The sequence below is a fragment of the Aphis gossypii genome, chromosome 1 (assembly GCF_020184175.1).
Source record: "Aphis gossypii isolate Hap1 chromosome 1, ASM2018417v2, whole genome shotgun sequence".
NCBI classification, from domain to species: Eukaryota; Metazoa; Arthropoda; class Insecta; order Hemiptera; family Aphididae; genus Aphis; species Aphis gossypii.
Window position 1 is genome coordinate 88390137 of NC_065530.1, and position 22845 is coordinate 88412981.

The window sequence follows — 22845 nt, forward strand, 5'->3', positions numbered from 1 at the left end:
TAAAAATGTTTTTATATAACTTGAAATCGTTGAGAAATAAAATTTTACTATTTTTTATCGTAACCAATTTCTAAGTATTTAATTAAAACAACTAAAACAATCATTATTAATTAAGTGTAATTTTAATTATGAAAATAAAATTTTGAATACGAATTTAATAAAGATTATAGTAGAATATAAAATTTAGATTAACGAAGCGGAATAGTACAAGGCTACCTCACAAAATATTAAACATTACTCCACGCTTTTCTAAACTTCAAATACTTATAACTAATAATTAATAAATTACTTGTCAAAAATTTGAGTTTCGTAGGTCTAAATATTCATAATAATATTGAGATTTAGAATATAAAATTTAAATGGATGTTGTTATTTAAAAGAGTAAAAAATTTAAAATTAAAGTAAAAAATATAATTTTGAATCATATAATTATTGATGAAAAGCGTAGATTTATTACTAGAAGTGTTGATTTTGTACTTTGTCTAACTGATATTTAAGAGTATAAGGAATAGCAAGTAAATTTGATTACAACTGATAAATTTTATCATGGCCTTCTAATTAAAGAGTTCAAGCTACTCAATATTAGTGATCTTTTCCTCTCCTGGTAATTTCTTAAAGCTATCTAATAGAAACAAAATCATTTTGGTATTTAACTATATCTCTATCTATATCCACTTTCACAAATCGCACATGCGGTATCCAATGGGGATGTCACCTTATTTCACTATTTTTCTCACTTTTCGTTAATTAATTCAATAAATGGATAACTAAAGCTAAATTGTTTCTTTTTGCTGATGATATTAAATGTTCTTAAAAAAAAATAAAAAAATAATGATGTTTTCAATCTATCGTCAAAACCTTTGCTTCTTGAATAAAACATCTTGGTTAGCTTGTCTTAGACAAATTTCATGTCATAACCTTATCTAGGTAAATTAATCCCATATTTAGTTACCCTCAACAGTTATACTGTTGATGAAATTCTTCTTAAGAAAGTTATATCTTGAATCTTACTCCCTTTATGAACTTAATCATGATATTCATATTGCTGTTAATAAAACTCTTAACTTTTAGATTTTATTTAATGTAACATTAAAATGTTAATTTTCATTAATTATCATCGTATACTTTAATTTGCCTCAGTTGAGTTGATTTTTAGGTATAGTATAGTTATTTGGAATACTTTTGGAATATTTTTTTAAGATTATTTAAGATTAAATCGTGTGCAAAATCAATAACTCTCTTAAATGGCTTATACATATACAATAGGATTACTCACTTGTTTGGTCACAATTAAACACTCGTACTACTTTATTAAATCTCTGCCACTTCTCTACTTCTATATTTTATCACCGACGACAACTTCATCTTTTTCATTTTTAATGGATTTTTAGGCGTGCACTGTGCCTGATTATTGATTTGAATTTAGAACATATAAATTGTAATCATGGCAGAAACTATACTATTTTCTACATTTTTCTTTATTTGACTTCTTATGATCATAACTATCCAGCATAGCCTACACAATATGCTTCGTTATATAATAAAGAGTTCTCAAATATGTGTTAAAAATTTAATTATATTTTATTAATATTTATTATTATACCACAGCCGTCATTGTATTATTATTATCAAAATCTTGTTTTTCTATAATGACGATACTTTAAAATCGATTACACATTTGATTAATTATCCTTTTGCGTTGATATTTCGCAAAGATTAATTTTCCTTTTAATTAATCATAATTCATTATGACCACTTAATGTTTTTCCAATTTAGCTCCTCGTCGTCGTATTCCGGCCATGCTATTGATTAATGCGCGAGTTGTGCTTTAGTTCAAATAATTAAGTTTGTCTTGTTCTCTCTCTTCATAACCCCTTACCGACGAAAATGTTTTTTTATATTGTACACAAACAATATTACGTACATTCTAATTAAAGTAGTTTTCATTTTTCCTATCGAAATACACATTAAAACACGAATATTTATATTACTTACAAATAGGTTTTTTTTCTTCCTTATTATCAAAAACTATTTTCTGATTACCATTTTTGTTCGTAATTAATTATTTGTTTAAAAGGAACCAAATAAAGTTTTAAGCGTTTATCGATCAATCGACTAAATGTAATAAACTGGAAGAAGTAAAAATAAATATGACAATAATATTTTCATATGATATTTTTAAATATGTATTTCAATTACTTTTTTCCAATTTTATCTTCATAACACAAAAGAAATTCATTATTAACTTTATGACATGTGGGTTATATGAATCCTGAAAAAAAATTAATAATAATATAATGATTATTTATCCGATTCTAGGCACTCATCATTGTTTATCACTTAAACGCAAACTATCCATACCACGAATTAAACGATGCGTAATATATTATCATCCTACGTATAATGTATTTTACAGATACTACAGCTACGCGATAACCACTGAAACAATTACCTCGCGAGAGCTTAATATTATTATACGTTTACACTGCTGTGGTTATATTTTTGTTAGCCTACTCAAGTCGTTATTTCAAACACACTCCCTTTCTACCCATTATTTTACATCAAACCGTGTAATATATAATTGTATCATTATATGTATACGTACACGTACGAATAGGTTATCAAAATTATAAAACATTCATTTTATTTTAGATTTCGAAAGAAGTAATAAAAAGTTTTTTATGCAATTTTGTGATATTTTTCTTATGTTTCCTAAATTACGGATTAAGTGTCATTTATCAATATTATATACAAAAATAAGCTATAAATCGCACTGATTATAACAAATTGTACTTCACTGAAGGTAATTTCCGAATTTCCAGAAGTTTTTGAGGAGAACGCAAAATACGATGAAAAATGTGATAACAACACCACACTTGTTTTCAACAAAGAGTTGACTAATATTAAGCGAACAAAATAAGTAACGCACAAAATAGTTTTTAAACCACTATCAAGCATTTGAGTAAAAAAAATTCAACTAAGGCGAACATCGATTTCGTTAGAAAACTAACTAATCAACAATCGATTTTTCTATAGATCGTAAATTTCACAATTGTTTTGTACATTTATTGAAAAACACTGAAAAAAAAAGCCGGCAAGTGGGTACCGCTCTGCTGTACATTAAGGGGTGGGATGGACCTTGGACTAGGGTAGGTTAAATTTGAACGCAATGATAGGTATTATTGTATTCGAAAAACGATTCTGAACGGAGATGATTTGTTAGTCTAGAATATTTAACGTTAGATATAAATATAAACAATTTTATGAATTTTGAAATACAAAATAATTTGTAAATATTCATGATTTTGATGAGTTTTTGTCAAAATTTGAACTTCAAATGCTAATAAAAAAAAATTATGCCTATGTATTCTTATAATTTTTTAATCGCTATAAGAATGACTTATGAGGAACTTTGTATTAATTTTTCAAATATTTTGACTCAGCCAAAAAAATTTTATCGACACTTCAAAAAAAAATTCTTAGGAAAATTGAAAATTTCATTTGTCTATAAATAGCTCAAAAAATGTCAAAATATTTTGAAAATCAAATCATGTAAAAAAAATGACAATCTAAATAACTGGTAAAATTTTTAAATATTTACGACTTATACTATTTGAATAACAACAAATATCAAAAATCGTTTGAGGCTAAACTGTTATTTAACGCGGTTTTGTAAGTCATTTTTTTAGAGTCTGAACGAAGTGATGAATGTATTGATTTTACAATGATGTATGTTTTTTTTTTTTTGTTTTTGTGTCTGTGTACAGCATAACTAGTCGAAATAATGCTTCAATTTCAAACTTCGGGGATGGTTTCCGATGGAAAAGTGAATATCCTTGGTGCATTATAGAGGTAAAAAGTAAACATTTTCCAACAATTTTCAAAAAAATCGAGAAAAACAAAAAAAAATGACGAAAAAACAGGAATTTTTACGCAAAACCAGTTTTCGACCGAATCGATTTTTTTATATGATTGTAATTCAAAAACTAATCACTGTAAATACTTGAAATTGTCACCAAATGTTTATGTTAGTGTTATCTATATACAGTTAAATTTTCAAAAATTTTTGACTTTTTTGAGTTATTTATAGACCACTGAAATTTTCGATTTTTATGCGAATTTTTTTTGAAGTGTCGGTAAAAAAATGTTGGATGACCAAAAAAACTTGAAAATTTAATACATGGTTCCTTATGAGTTGTTCTTATTGTAGCTAAAAAAAACTGAAAATCATAAGTCACAATTTTTTTTTATAAGCGTTTATAGTTCAAATTTTTACGAAATCTGTCGAAAACGCGAAAATTTGCAAGTAATTTTGAAGTTGAAAAATCATAAAATTTTTTGTGTTAATAACTAAGAATTGAAAATATAACACTAAGTGTTCCATAAGTTTTCCTTCGAGTATCTATAGAGAAAACTCGAAGCATCATTATAAGAAAAATTTTAAGTGCGTTTGAATTTTAAATTTTTACGAAATCGCGTAACGATAACGATTTATCCTCAAACGATTTTAAATATTTGTTATTATTCAAAAAGTATAAGTAGTAGATACTTGAAAATGTTACCAATTATTTAGATTGGCATTTTCCTTACATGATTTAATTTTCAAAATATTTTGAGTTTTTTTGAGCTATTTATTTTTTTTTTTTATTTTTAGACAACTGAAATTTTCAATTTTTCTAAAAAAAATTTTTTGAAGTGTTGATAAAATTTTTTTGGCCCTATCAAAATACTTGAAAATTTTATACAATGTTTTTCATATGTTATTCTTATAGTAATTAAAAAATTATAAGAATACATAGGCACAATTTTTTTTTTGACGAAAATTCGTCAAAATTATGAATATTTGCAAATTATTTTGTAGGTAAATTCATAAAAATGTTTGTATAGGTAGCTATAAGAGTTGAAAATTCAATACAAGATTTTTCATAAGTTTAGCTTACAATAATTATAAAAGAACTTAAATTTTGGTGTATTCAGGCCATTAAAACATAAACCACCTTTTTCACCAACCACTGGTAATTATATCCTAGGCCGACAATCATCTTCGTTCAGAATCGTTTTTCGTATACAATGATACCTATCATTGCATTCAAATTTAACCTACCCTAGTCCGAGGTCAACCCCGCCCCCTAATGTACAGCAGAACGGTACCCACTTGCCCACTTTTTAATAATCTTTTTTTGTTTTTTTCGATTTTTTTGAAAACTGTTGGAAAATGTTTACTTTTTACCTCTATAATGCACCAAGGATATTCACATTTCCATCGGAAACCACCTCCGAAGTTTGAAATTGAAGCATTATTTCGACTAGTTATGCTGTACACAGACACAAAAAAAAAACAAAAAAAAACATACATGATTGTAAAATCAATACATTCATCACTCTGTTCAGAATCTAAAAAAAACGAAAATGAATTATTTACCTTTATTTATATAAAAATTGTGTTGAATGTGATACTAATAAAACTGATAACTTCCCTTCTAACTGTAATAGTCATACACTCACATTTAATGTTTAAAAATATCACTGAAACCTTACCAATACATTCGCCATGCTTATTTTCATATAATTAAATATAGATTTAAATATTTGGCTTTTATATATTATAAAAATACCTCAATAATGTCGTCAACAAGTAAACAGTAAACATAATATTATTATTCGTATAAATTATTTTGGAAGGGTACTTAATTGTTTCATATATTATTGAGTCAGTATTATTTACCTAACTCCTTGGTTACGAACAAATAAACTTTTATGACCACCCAACTACAATCAATTATTATTAAGTACCTAACAATTTAAGTCAAGTTGAATATCCTTTTTACCAATTATTAATCTTTATATATAAAAATGGATTTCTGTCTGTTTGTCTGTCTGTTCTTTGTTTGTTGTCAACCATGGATAGGTTGATACAACCATGCCATAGCAACCATCTATAAACAAAAATGTCCATCATACATCTCAAAATGTCTGTTTGAGCACCTCTCAGGGCTGGGCCTATCACTTTTTAACCTAGACCATAGGTCTAATATACATCTGTACCTAGTTTTGTCGCAATCGGTCCATACGTTTAGGATTGCGTAAAGCACAAACAAACAGAGAGAAATCAATTTAAAAGTTAACGAACTTAACACACATTTTGAGAAATATAAGAGTAGGATTTTTAAAGGGATACAAATTGCATAGGTTCAACTACCTAGTTATACATAATTTCAATGTTGTTTCCGTCGATTTTTATTTGAAGATCTTATTTAAATTGTAAAAAATAAAAGTTATTTCATTATGAAATTCAGTAACATGATTTGATTTTGTTGTATTTTTATGTTCTATTACTAAAATTCTGATCTTGAATTTTAATATTTTAAGCAAAAGAACAAAATCCAATTATTTAATACTGTTTAGCTATTGTGACAAACACGCTGGAATGTTAAAAAAAAATTCAAAAGATAAGTAAAGAATAGCGATCGTTTAACGTTTTAGTAATTTGCTGTTTGTAAATGAAGCAATTTGTATTCAAATTAGGCTACAAAAAAACTGCAATCTAGTTATAACATTATATATTTACATTATACATATTATTATATAATATTATATATGAGATTGATGAACCCGTGTTTTTTCCTAGTCACTTATATTTATCAAAAATTCATGTTTTATACTATTATAATAATAATTTACTCAATTTAATCAATATAATATTGTTAAAAAAAATAATAGTAATAACCAAATTACAATGAATTTATCACAAATAACTACTACATTAGCTCTATATTTTAATATTTCATCTATATGAAATGTATAATAATATTGTACAATTTCCCTGTACATCATTAAAAACATTTAATTAACTATAACTTTTATTATGACGAAATTGTTATTTCCACTGTTTTGAGACTTTAAATTTTCTATTTATACGCAATATATATATTTATAAGTGTATACAGTATGTTATACAGTATACTTACTCTAATTGGTATAAAATATTCTTTATATATCAGTTGTAATTGGGCCCGTCTGTCCAGATGATTCGTTGCTATTGTTACAAAATTCCACTGTTTCCAATTTTCAAATTCTATATTGTATTGTTATTAAAGTAAGTGGTAAAAACAGTGAAATTGATTAAATTATAATAATATAGCCTTCAGTTTCTCTTTTTAGGAAAAAAACATAAGATCCTTTATACCTATGTCTTATGACAGGTCATAGAATATATACTGATTTTGAGGTTTATATACTTATATCAAATTAAACACAAGTATAAATAGTTATACATGATTGTTTCGTCTTTAATAAACAATTTTGTAGTTTAAGTTCTATTTAGTTATAGATGTACCTACCCATAAATCATTCACTTGGTGATGAATGCTAAATACGTTATGTAGATATAATAAGGTATAGATTGTACTCTTTTTTTTATTTTCATATTAACACTCAAGTAAAGATGTACAGATTTTTTTTATGAATAAACGATTAATGAATAAAAAACAATTTTCAGTTAAAACATAAAGTACATGTACATATTAACCTTTACCTAAAAACTAGGACCATACATCTGTAGACAAAATATATAATTTAAATACACAACTTATAAATATTTTGATTTGAAAATGTCATTGTTTCAGTGGAATTTATTAACCACCTGAAAAAGATACAATTAGGTTAGGTTAGAAACATAAATATTTTATTCTTGAAATGTTTTTTTCGGTTTGACGCAACCTTGAATTTTCCACTTATATAGGTAATAATATTGTTAGGCGTGGCACTTGTTTACGTATATATACCAGGAAAATACGCGACTAACCAACTCCTGGGGCTGCATTGTCTCGCGGTTAGGTTTTATCGATTTCATACCATTCTGTGATTATAATATAACTCGTTTTTCATCATATAAGTGATATATTATATTTATAGCAGGAGCGCATATTATAAAAACCATTTTGTGTATATTACTCGCTATACATATATTATACATATATGTTTTGTACGTAGTGAAGTTTGTGTCTTCATTCCTCTGAAAATTAATGTATTTACATCTTACAGTTTTCTGTGATGTTACTTGTATAATGATAATAATAATTCGATGAAAATAATTACCATAACGACAGATAAAAGAACCGACAGTTAAACGGTAACCAAACGTGAACATTTGTGAACGAACTAATTCCCGAATTCAATTAGGTAGTATATCATATATTTTTATTTTTATTATTGAGTTAAAATAATTTTAAACTAAAAGCTATTAAAATAAATTTATATGCATATACATACATAATATCATTTTGTGCCTGTACAGCATCTAGGTTTTTTTGTATATGTTATTGCCGACATGCGTGTGATCGCATATAAGACAATGTTTTCCTAAATTATAATATGACATTTTATAAATACTGTATGAATTATACAGCGTAAGTTATATCAGTTTTGTATAATCATTTTTTTAAGACAGTGATCTTAAACTGTGTTCATTATCAATAGTTCATACAGTTCAATATTTTCTCATTTATTTATTTGTTTTCTACGATGATGAGTTTATTATTATTTTCAGTAATTTAAATATATAGATGATTAATTCAAAAACATAACCAAAAAATATAATAACTATCAATTAGTTAAGTAGTGAAACAACTACAGCAAAAGAAAAATAGTTTTAAATTAAAACTTATAGAAATTGTATGTTGGCAACAAATTCAATGCCGTCGTCTCCAAAAAAAAATGAATCATTTTTCGGACTACTGCCTATAATCATAAATAATATCAAATTTTATCTAACAAGTTATTATTATACATGCATATTAAAATTATTTGAAATCCAACGTTATTTTAAGTTGCGGCAGCTATTATCAGTATCCGTTATCAGACACCTTGTGTATAATACTGGTATTATGTATTCACGCGTTGAACCGTGCCAAACGTTACAATAGGTGTATTTAAATCCTTAGTAACAGATAATGAAGTACCTCCAGCCAAAATAAGTAGGTATTAAAGACAATTAAAATTTTAATTGCGTTTCATTTTTAATAATAAAAATTATTATTTCAACATTTTTATAACATGACCATATTTCATTTTTTAGTAAAAATAAAATAATAAAAATAATAATTGTTATTAATTAAAGAACAGTATTACACCAAATGAATTAAAAAATATTAAATTTAAAAAAAAAATGAAATGTAAGGTTTAATTATGAAGTTGTTATAATATATTACTTGTAATAAAATAATAGATCGAGGAATTATAAGAATGATTATTATTTTATTTTTGTAAAAATGTTATTTTAAGTTAACTACTACCAAAATATTTAACATCAAACGACTCTTAAATTGAATTATACTTTTAACTGTAGAAGTCTCCACGCCGTCAACTTCGTGTCATCTATTATCATTATTTATTCTATATTTTATATAGTTAATAATATCATAAATAAATACAATATTAAACAGTACTTTATCCTCTATCTATTACACATCAGTAGTTATAAAACGTAAACTAATTAGTTAAGAATAGTAAGTAATTTCGATCTCTCCAAAATCCACAGCCGTAAATAGTACGAGCAACCAAAAATATTAAAAACCAATTCCATATAGATACCGTTATACTATATTCTATCACAGTTACTCAAATTTAGGGATTACCCAGATCCTGGCATATTTCTAAGCAAGTGGAATAATTTATTAGACCTATAAATAATAACAGTCCATTAGATTTTAAATCTCTTGATATTTGTTTTTTTTCAGTCATTTAAATAGTAGTAATAATAATTACTAGAGAAACGGACATGTTAAACACAATTATACATGATAGAATTATTACTGTAATATTGCTATAGTGCGAGACAATTATAAGTTAACAAGAAACAAATCTAGATTATTACTCCAAACTGTTCATCGACAATTGGCTGCACTATAATATAATAATAATATATTTCGTGGGAAATTGAATGTTTTAATAATATTATTAGGTAAATTTAGTTCTTCTACGCAGCAATGTACGTATATTATCTATACACTGCGCCGTGTTAAGCTGTTAAAAAACTTTCAAATCAATTCGATCATATAGCTAGGATAATATTATTATGACGTTTTATTTGAATTTATTATAACGAGTTAAAATTCAACAATTATTATACTCACTACTAGTTACATTTTAACTGATTTCTTAATTATTAAATTTCAGTACAATAGTGTTTATTTAAGACCGATTAAAAATTTCAGACAATAGCAAATAATTATTTCTAGTAAACAAAAATGGGACACTTTTTTAAAATGATTTCACACGGCATAATAAATTGGTGAAAGTAACTTGCTAAAATTCAAAGAATATCACTGTTTTATTTATAACTAAAATTCTATAATAACAACTAAATTATCAAAGTTGATTTAGTTAAAAACAAATTTGCTGCGCATATTCGTCGAATTTCGTTGTTTTACAATTATTTTATCAGGTTATCTTAACGTACATAAAAATGAATCTATTTAATAAATTTAAAAACAAACAGGAATAGTATAATATTCAATCTGAAAAGTTGCTTTAAAAAAACATATTTGGGCTTAGACGAATTAGACGAACACAGTATGATCGTATTATACATAATAGATAGTATGATAAAACAAAAATAATTTACTTTTGTACAAAAACGTGAATTTTTAAATATTTCTGGTAGTCACGTGGATGTTCTTCCATAATAGTTATGTCGTATTATTATGTACCTATATTTCGCACGCCTACTTAGAATATTCACATCGCGTATCACAACTAACTGTGACTATAGTACCTAACGCATTTCGTGTGTTTGTTTATATATAGATCGTTATCCAAATTGGTGAAGGACCAGACGGCTCGGTAATGATCCGAAACGCAGAGAACAAACAGGGAATGTGCCCGGTGAAGTTCCTGCAAGAGGTGTGACAATTGGGTGAGCGATACGTGACGCATCGCTTTTCTATGTCTCGACGACCTTTCTTGAGCCCATGTAAGTGTATTATAATATAATACATAGTATATTATATTGTATGTTTACACATTATATAGTATGATTCACCAAGGATGCTAACTTTATTTTATTCTTTAATATTATTGATTTATTTAAATGCGAATTTATGGAATTGTCAAGTTTAATTGCTTATAACAGTGGTCAGCAACCACCCGTTATCTATGTAGCGATTTTATGCGATCTGTGATTACAATCTATCCAAATTCAAAAATCACATTAATTTATTGGTATTTTTTATTTTGTATTATTATTAAAACTTTGTTAATACGTATATACCACGAAAAAATATGTACCAAACAGTGATGAAACTTAAATAAATTAAATTTGATATAACTATAAACTTTGTTTAAAATTTAAACTATAAATAAAATAAGGTGTATGACCCGTAATTTTTTTTTTACCCTTTACACCAAAAAGGTTGCCGACCCCTGGCTTATAATATTATAGTTGAACAACAGAATGATTAAAATAATAGAATTTTAGAGGCCTATACTCTTTGTGAATCATCATCCTTAATTGTACACACATATTACGTTACTATTCTTAAGTATTTAGTCTATCGCAGTTCATAGACACTATGTATAATATGCACGTTTATATATAGACATAGTATATAATTTATTACGCACTACTTACGATAATATTATACGTGCAATAGTTTATAATTATATTATATTTACGTAACATAGGTTAACTGATCTAATATGTTTTTGTTTCTTCATTTATATTGCTAGTTTTTAAAACAATAATATTGATTATCGTTGCAAGACAAGGTGTAGTCGATATTTAGATTCGATATAGAGAATCAGAAATCATCAGGAACAAATACATATTACATACATGTATATATATATATATATGTGTGTGTGTGTGTAATATTATGTAATATTGAGGAGAAAACAATAATTCTTTGTAAAAAATTAAGAAATTGAAAATCAATTAACAGTTTTAAGATTATATTTATGTATGATTTCTGGTTAATATACATATTTTAAAATACAAAATCATGTTTGCTTATTTAAATTGCACGTCTCTATGACAATTCAAAATGATTTAAATTATTTTAATATATTAATATAAATAAATGTATATAAATCTCACAATATGTATTACAAATTATATACAAGAAATCTATTTAAAACCTCCGGTGTAGCCTCAAGAAAATCAATTAGTATTAACATAACCCAACGTCCCGTCAAAACCCACCTGTTATTCAATACTTATTACTATGTTATATAGTAGGTAATATGATATGTGTGTATAATGTATACAATACATCAGCAACGTGACGCTACTGTAATAAGCTATAAGTCGTAAAATGCGTAATATTATAATATTAATATTATCACATTCGTTTTTTTTTTCAAACAGCTTTGCCCTCGGACTACGAGAGATACGACGACGACCGGCCTTGCGGTCGTCGACATTCCAACTCGCAGAACCGACCGCTATTGGTGATCGGTCAACGTTGAAACAATCCGCGACGCCGAATTATACACACACACATACATTAATACAAATACTCAAATTTACACTTACACACACCACACACACGCATACGTATTATACAAGAACGTATAAGCAGGACCACGATCTACTGTTGGGGGATACTTCCCCGACACCTCCTTTAACAACTTCCTCGTGACCGAGAAACTAATCTACTCCTTTTTGCCTTTCCTCCAGCAGACTACCACCGCCTAAATTATATCCCATCCATCCCTCTCATCTTAATTTGTTGTACAACACAGATATTGGTACGTCCACGATAACACTGTAATATAATAATAATAATTCACTGTGTTTCCTACTCGTTATGTTTGTTTATGTGGCGTATATGACGTATGTGCGTGTGTGTGTTTGTTATTACTCATTCAATCGATTTATAGAAAACTGTATACCCTCTTCATATTCATGCCATAACTATATTATGTTTTATATATAACCATTCAACGACTCATCTTCATCTCTATACATATACATATACGTAAAACTTATATTTTATATGAAAACACACATAATAATATTATTAACATATTATTTAAACAAAAATCATGACCAATTTTCTTGAAAAAAAAAATGTATTATTCTAGCATATTATTATATAAAATATGATCTCTCTGTAATAACATAATATATTTTAGTCTACAGAGAAAACTGCACTCATAAGCGTGTAAGCGTGTTTGAAATCGTGAAACATAATCATTTTGTAAGCCTAAAAGGCTAAAAAAGTATTTTAACGTAATATTCATACAACTATATTATATTAATTATACATATACATATAATATTGGTATAACGGCCTAGATTTGGATTGTGTTTTACGAGCTATCCACGCATATTTTTTTTGTTATGTTATTAAAAACTATTATCACAACCAAATATTTAGGCATATAATATTATTGGTTATAATAATCGTTTAGCTATGTTATGTGTAAATTACATTTTATCTTATGCAAAGCTATATATTATATAATATATACACACACATAATATTTTTTCTGTGGTTAAAACTCTTAATAATAATATATAAACAACAAAAAATTATATTTTACCTTACGCTGAGTAATACTTTTTGTCCGACACTCTTTGCCGTTTAGGACATGGAGGTATAAATATACTAAATATTATATAATAATAATATATAAATTTATAAAATAATTTTGAAAAATAAAAATATTTATATTTAGGGTATCTCGCGCGTCCCAGCCATGGCCCAAATTAAATTTATAAAAAAACAATCTTCGACTGCTGTATGTATAATAATATTAGTATAAATTCATGTTATATATTATTATATGAGTATATATTGGTACTTATGGTATAATGTTTTTTATAAAATAATAATAATAATACGCTACTCTCCAACCGTTGATTTTTGAGCTTCTGATAACCGTCCACACCAACAATTATACAAAAAATTTTTCCTCTATCGTACTGAGAACGATTACAATAGTACCTACTATATATTTTATCATGCTGGCAATAATCAAAAACTTGTAATCATTTTTCTCAATGTTTAAGTTATGTGTATACAATCGTACAACATATTATATATAATTTATTAATAATTATTATAATACCTAAAATCCTACAAATACTATACGAAACTAAATAAAATATGAGTACAATAATAATAACACATAAATATTTTTTTTTTTCATTTTCTTTAAACTATGGTAATTATAATATACGCTTAAGAAGTGACCGAGATAGATAACCTAGCTGATTTTTGTTTTAAACACTACTTAATCAATCGACACGCATACGATATATATCGTCTATCCATCATAGACATTTTTAGATTTGTTTGGCATTCTGGGTTATAAATTATAACTTAGCTGTATTGCATTCTACCTACAAACTACCATTATGCCCCTTAACAAAAAAATTTAATAAAATATTCTACTATAAGTCACCACCCAGAACATAAGTAACATAGATGATCCACATGATGATTCAATAACTGCCCATCTAGAGATATCTCTCTTACTATAAAACTAAACATGCTTGATAATGCTTTGTTTGTATGACTTTACGTAATGTGATATCCAGCAAATTTTAAGATTAGGTGTATAATTCTTTTGGTATTATAATAAGCAAATAATAAATAAATAATAGTTGGTTTAAACTTCTTATATTTTATTTATGGTAAATGTGTTTTTTCACTCCACCCCCCCCCCCCCATCACTCGGGTAAAAATAATCTTTACCCAATTACCTAATTCTTTCATTTTTAAATAAAATATATAAAGTATTTCACCATTTTACTCATTTTAAAAAAGAATATTATGATACTAGTAAACTTTATGCTAAAAACTGAATTATCTTTTATGGAATCTACATTGACTAGAACAACTTCATCCGAAAAAACTATACATACTGCAAAAATAGTTAAATATTTGACACAATACATACATATATATATATATATATAACATAATTCAAATGCACAACACAATCGGGTACATCCGAGAACATGCCTTATATCAATGAATATATTTGTAAACTCAGTTGGTCGATGAATCTTATAATCTTAAGACTGTGCAAAACCTAACATACTATTTATTATTATTATTATTATTATTCGTATAAAACATTAACAAAATATTCTGAAATCGTTTAATCTTCTTAGTTTTTGCATTAACTAAAAAAACTGAAATGTGTCTTACAAAATATATTTCAATAGTTAATCTAATTTTGGAGTATAAGTATAATATAATGCAGGAGATTATATGTATGAAGTTAGGTAGTATAGGTATGAATTTTATAACAACTCAGTTGTCCAGATTAAGTCATATTATAATATATAACTCTTACACACGTCTAAATGATATTTTACTATGTACAAACGGCGCCAATAGTAGCGTATATTATATATTGTAATATTATGTGTATATCGTATATTCGTGTCTGTGCGTTATTATACTATTATAATAATATTATGAATTATACTCATATACTTATATAATATATATATCATATTATCGTGTGCAGCAGTCACTCTCACCTGAACATTGTATACCACGTTACCTATATAAAAATATGCTTTTGTTTTATAAAATATATATTATTATTATTATATTAATTAATTGTATAAGAAAATAAACGTTAATGCTGATAATACAAAATGTACGTATTACATTATAATATGTATTATTCTTTTGTACTTGTTTATTTAAATTATTATATATTTTTTTTTAAATTTCTGTTTTTACATAAAAATATGTATGTTGAAATGTTTTTTTTCTATATATGTATATTGTATATATAAGAACCACGTACATTTCGGCCGCAGGAGATACAAGTGATGTGGTTTCATTCTCCGGCGGTCGTCGTTAACTTATATATTATTAAGTTATAATATATATATATATATATATATATATGATACACATTATTTATACGCCTATTAAATAATAATATATACTATATATTGTATACCTACTCACCGCCCTTCCACTTATGAGCTTACGGAGTACACGTAACGCCCATATTTACCTGTAATGTGGGTTCGTGTACACCACGATAAATTTCTTAGAAAATTGTAATCCGAAAATGTTTTTAAAAACATAATATAATATTTTAGATGGTTAAAATTAAAATAATGATGAGGTACTATCGCAGGTATAATTTAATGAAAACAATAGAAGGTATCTATACAATTCGGACGACAGACATACATAATTTAATAAGTCTATGAAAATCACTCGTTTAATTTTTTGCTTCGTATTTTTCATCCATCGCCCGGAAATACCGATCGACACGTCCGACGTGTGCCAACGCGAATTTCCGTACCTACACAATAATAAATCGTTCGATTCAAAAACAAACAAAATGTATGTGCGTGAATATTAGGGCGAGTGGAAGGAGGAGGGCGTAGGTTAAAATAATTGTGATCAAAAATCGATTTTTTTTTTACGCCTATGATAATATAATATTAATAAGTAATTTGTTACACGATCGTTATTGTTCATTTATGGAATATAATATAAACATTATGTATACATATATATTATTATTATTATTATTATTACTTCTATATATTATATTATTATTTGTATTAATTTAATTAGATATACATATATATATATATATATATATATATATATCTACTTTACACCTACATACATACACACACACACACACACACACACACACACACATCATACACATACACACACATCATACACATATACACACACACCCGCGTGTTATCGATTATATAACCCATTTGTTAAATGTATAATAATAATTTATGTAATGATTATATTCTACATATATTATATAATATGATATATATTATTGTGAGATATGGAAAACGTTGCACTCAGTAAATTTACACGTTGATGATTTATAATAATATTATGTTAAATAAAGTATATATATGTTAAACACGATAATTGCACGGAAATCAAAAAATAATAATAATAATAATAAATTGTAAAACGGAACAGAAATCACCGGAGTATTAAAAAAACGCGCACAAAAGTATAGTTTTATAATAATATATTACATAATTACATAATATATATATATTAAATTATATATTTTATTATGTAATGTTATGTAAATTAAATACATACATCTATATATGCATATATATATATATATGTTATATATTTTAATATATTATCAATATTACATTTTTTAATGTCCGATCCATGTATCGACGGGATGGAATAGTGGACTAACATTTTGTGTCACTCCATACCACTCACCATAATTAAATAGTTGATAATAAGTAATAACTAATAATTAAACTGTATTGATTAGATCAAAATTTTATATTTTTATGTAATGAAAATTTAAGAGAAAATCTTGCTTTGTGATATGGAACTATAAATGTACTCGTATAGCACCAAATAAAAACATAAAAACAATAACCATAAAAATAATAAAATTATATTTTGTTTTCCAAAGATCTTATGGTCATATAAAAATTTCAAATAACCTTAAAAAAATGTTTCCAAAACCAATAATCCTTTTTGAAAAATTTATTTTTTAACTTTAAAAAGTTTAAATAAGCCACCGTTTAAGCGCTCACCAATGTAAACAATCATATGATTGCTAATAATTTATTCTACTCATAGCCTTTTAATACTTAAGCTATAGAAAAAATAAAATCCACGACACTTAATAATATAATCATTTTAAAATTATTTTTCATGAGAACATACGTCATATGAATTTTTAAATTATACATGATTTTAAAATATTATCCACGTATTTCGTATTACTAATTATAAATTACAAAAATAACTATAATAAGTTATAATACATTTCAATAATTATTTAAAAAAACTTAATTGAATTCACAAAACAATAAACTAGTTTACGACTTATGACAATGCTAAAGAAGATACAAAACCAAATCGAAACACAAAAAGCAGCATTGATACCGAAAAACTATAATTTTTTATATATAGCTGTATAGATATATGCGTAAAAATAAATAAAAAGTTGAAGCTCAAATAACTACAAAAATATATTTTGACATGTATATTTCTTATGACTGGGGGTCATTCTATAAAATTGTACAACACCGAGAAGTTACTAGTCGGGCGGTGATTATTTATAGCAACTGGTTGTTATAACAAGAGATATACTATACATAAACTGATGTATCTGCATGTAATGTAGATACTCTTTGATTTTTTTTCTATACGACACCAATGGTGAAAGGTTAAAATTTCTTTAATAATCGTTGGTCATATTATAATGAAAAAGGTATTCTGTATATATTTTTTTGAATAATTGCAGTTTACAACTTACAAGTTTAAATATCCAATTTTGTCAAAAATATGAACTTCACAGATATATATTATAAAAAAGCGGGTAAGTGGGTATCGCTCTGTTATACATTAGGTACCGTGTGGATCACTATTATATATTATAGGAGTGTTAAATTTTAATCCAATGATAGGTATCATTGTATTCAAAAAACGATTCTGAACGAAGATGATTTGTCAACCTAGGATATAATTTCTAGTGGTTGGTGAAAAAGGTGGTTTATGTTTGAATGGTCTAAATACACCAAAATTTAAGTTCTTTTATAATTATTGTAAGCTAAACTTATGGAAAATCTTGTATTAAATTTTCAACTCTTAGCTACTTATACAACATTTTTTATGAATTGCAAAATAATTTGCATATATTCATGATTTTGACGAATTTTTGTCAATATTTGAACTTCAAATACTAATAAAAAAAAATTGTGCCTATATATTCTTATAATTTTTTAATCACTATGAGAATAACTTATAAGAAATTATCTACAACTCTATTTCCAAAAATTAGGCTGAAAAAACAATTGAAAGAGACACACCGAAATCTTCATCAGTACATACTTATTATAATTAATATTATAAAGATTTTAAGGCTTTAAGCTACATACTCTAATGTATTTTATTGCTAATACTTAAGATATTTTTGGAAGCTATAAGCATAAATATTTTGTTAAAAAAAATGTTAGGAAAGGGAAGGAAATTAAAAATATTATTCGCTAGTAAAACCTAATTATAAATCTACTGTTCCTCATAAGTACAAGAATATAGTCCTAGAACCGCGCCTGCTTCTGACCGAGGTTAAAAATTGTTATCAACACTTAAATAACAATTTTAAATTGCATACCTACTTAATATATATTATATGCATTATACAGATCACACAAAAAGGGAAAATGCAAACAATTTTAAAATGATGTATATATTTTCATATTTTCTAAAAAATGCTATTATAAATATTTTTTCTTTAAGGTTATTCATCACAAATTCACAATCAAATTTGTTTAAAACTATTTTTGCGTCTAAATTTTCGTTATTACTAATATGGGTTTAGAATAGCATTCCTGAAGTTCTGATAAATGTCTCATCGATAGATACTATCGCTACCAATAATCAATACCATTACTACTTAACCATTAGGTATAAATAATATGTCCACTTATTACTAGCTATTATGTAATGAATTTTTATAAAATATAAAATATATTATGCCATTACTATTGAGGTATGAGTATATTTTTAGCATGGACAACGCCATACAAACAATTCGTCACGTTTGACGTTACTGCCGCCACTGGAGGGGAAAATGAACATGTAAAAGTGGTTGTTTCTGAAGTGTAATGTTTATACATTATTTCCATTATTTTATATAAAATATAGGTAAAAATACAAGTCATCATCAAGTCAAAAATGTTGGTATCCAATTTTACGTAGTACAATGATTTATTTCAGAAAAATGTCAGGTACTCGATTTAATAATAAATACCTTGAGAAAATTAAATTATTCACCATTTGGTGTTTAGGGTAACGAAATTTGAAATTTCTTTTTCGTATTATAAGAAGCAATGAAAAAGTGATCAGTCCGCCCTCCACAATATAATATTATTCAGGTTTTCAGTGACCAACTGGCTAGCGCCTGTACTTCATTATCCGGTCATTCGAGTACAGCCAAAAAGGTTGATGAATAACGGCTTACCAATATTTTATTACCCATGGTAACCATAGGTACTATCAAAAAATATCCATCTTATCAACAACTAAGACATAGTCAGTGTCACAAGATATTTAACTGTGATCAGCAAGGTTAATACATTATATAGGTTAGTGGGTTACCTCAAAATTATAGTTCAAAACAAAATAATCCCTTGGTAGTGTAGGTACCTCGTCTACTAACGTCAGTTCCGGAACATTTGACGACCGATCATAATATAATTATTCAATAGTATCGAGTATAATAAATAATAATATAATATTACACTATATTTTCATTTATGTTTTGGGTTTCATAACTTAATTCATAATTTATTCATCAAATTAACTAGTTATATTATATTATAATTATAAATATATAATATTTATTTTATTTAAAATTAATTATGATTTGTAACCACCGACTAGTGCATATCTATTTTTATCTAAAATTACCCCGGCATTTATATTTATAAATGTGTGTGTCATATGACTCATATGTTATAAAAATGTAAAGTAACTCCTAAGTACTGACCATAGATCTGTTGCCGCTGGGGCTTGTTACGATATATTATAATATATTATATTAGTATAAATACTACCTTCTAGTATAGAATATAAAACGCCTTGTGTGGTTGAGGTAGGCAACTCAATGTATACTGCCTAGAATCGACTGGGTAGGCAATAAATACGACGAAGACGATGACAGGAAGAGACAAAAATAGCCTAACAACCATGGAAATAAGGAAGTTGATTTTAAACATAGGAAAGGGAAAGATGAGTTTAGTTATAAGGGGGGATATCTCGGTGGTCGGAATCGGTATGGTGCAATGACCACCGAACTCACATAAATCAATAAATAGGTACTTAAAACTATGCTTAAAATTAAGATGATGATGATGGTGATGACGATGATGACTCGAAGACCTGGACGCCCTTTCACACACCACGGCAGATGGTGGCAATCTTACATAGTGGACACGGATTAGGCACTGGCTCCACTTGTCACAATCTACAGATGATGCTGACAAACAGGCACCAATCCCGATCTCGGGCGATGGAGGAGTCACGTCCCACTGTCTTTCTCAGTGATAGGTTTGTGTAATTGTGTCACAAGTACACCACGAGAGCAGTTATTCACACCCAAATAATATATGTACAACTCACGTTTAGCTGCCGTTAATGGTGTATATTTGTTGTAGAAATTGCAATAATGAAAATAATAATAATAACAATAATGATCCTTCGGTCACAGTAACCCGGCACGACAACGGTGATCCTTATTCCTTGCCGCAATGACAAAATAAAATACAAACAATAATGCGTTACCACATTGGCAACAAAATAAAACATAAACTTGCTTCAATAACAAACAAAAAAAAAAAATGAAAAACAATGACAAGTCATACACGTCTATATCATGTTACAGAAAAACGAATAATAATAATAAGAAAAAGGAAAGACTCTTGGTCGCGTAATCACAATGAAAATAATAAAACAAAGACAATGCAACAACAACGATAACAATAATAATAAAATAAAATAAAATAATTTACATACAGGTAATTATAAATCACACACACAACGGACGGAGAAGAGGGATAAAGATAAAGACGGGTCGCCGCCACCGTGTTTTCAGCATATATATAATAATAATAATAATAATAATAATAATAATAATAACTAGAAATAATTACCTCGACAACATTATCTTTTGACGTCTGCAGGTTAATGAAATGTGTTAAAATATGAAAATATTGAGAAATGTATCTCCACCCAGTTTTCATGAAACTTTTTTTTATTGAACGAATAATGTTTTTATTACCTACGTATACATGAAATACATGTAACTAATATAGAAGTGGCTAAGTGTCGTGAAGGTGCTCAGGTGTCTGTGGCTATGGTACATCTGCTGTTGCTGGTCTTCGGGCTCCATTATATGTGGTGCGACTCTAGTTTACATCGACCCGTAGCTTCCTGTGTGAAACAGGTATCCTTATAGTTGTTGTTGCAAATGAGTAACCGCATTCGATAATGTGCAATAATACTACAGTATAATTATTATAATATTAAGATACATTGTCGAAGACTAAGTGGCCTTACTTATAGATGCATTCTTATTGCAATATAACGATTGGTGCACAGCACTTACTATTCCGAAACGTAGCATAGTCACTACTCACTAGTAGCATATGCAGCTCCGTCGACACGATAGGCATGGTCATACCTAGGTACTAACCTAGCCTTGATATCTCGTAGAGTCGTAGCCCATAACAGTGAACATATTTTCAGCATATTATGAGGATCTTTTGGAAATTTTAAAATTATGTTAAAATAATTAAATTACAAAAAATAATAAAACAACTAGGTGTAGGATTTGAAGCTTATCATTGATCAAGGCCGCAAATGGAAATTAATTTCGTGGAAGGGGGGGGGGTTAAGCTAAAAAAACTGTGTTCTAATTTTATTGTAATATTTTATATGTAATTTAATACAGTATAAAATTCATTTCAAAATGTCGTGAGGGGGTTGAACCTCCAAACTCCCCCAGGTACAGCTTTGTCATTGATTAAATACCTGTGAAACGAGATATCAGTTATTTTAGCCCTTTTGGTTTTGCTTGAATATAAATTGTAGTAATTGTACGTCACATTAGCATAATTGCAAACACCTTTATTACTCATGGTTATTATTTATACAAGTGTTGTGTACAGTAGACCAGGGGTCTCTAATCTACGGCCTGCGGGCCGGATTCGGCCCGCCAAGCTAATTAATGTTTTGAAGTATAAAACAAATTTTGAATTATAAAATAAAAAATTATATAAATAAACATACATTTTTTAAATAAATCTTATCTATATTTATTTATTTTTCAATTTCC

The 22845-nt window shown here is 26.9% G+C and overlaps 1 protein-coding gene across 15 annotated transcripts in view; it reads left to right on the forward strand.

Moving 5' to 3' along the window:
- The window catches only part of LOC114128466 (uncharacterized), a 274228-nt gene extending 257344 nt beyond the window's left edge, over positions 1 to 16884 (forward strand). For all 15 annotated transcript variants that reach the window (XM_027992968.2, XM_027992967.2, XM_027992966.2 and 12 more), the window contains 2 exons: positions 10807 to 10972; positions 12365 to 16884. In XM_027992968.2, coding sequence (XP_027848769.1) covers positions 10807 to 10908 — 102 coding nt within the window. In that variant the 3' untranslated portion in view covers positions 10909 to 10972; positions 12365 to 16884. The remainder of the gene's footprint in view (positions 1 to 10806; positions 10973 to 12364) is intronic.
- The last annotated feature ends 5961 nt before the right edge of the window (positions 16885 to 22845 follow it).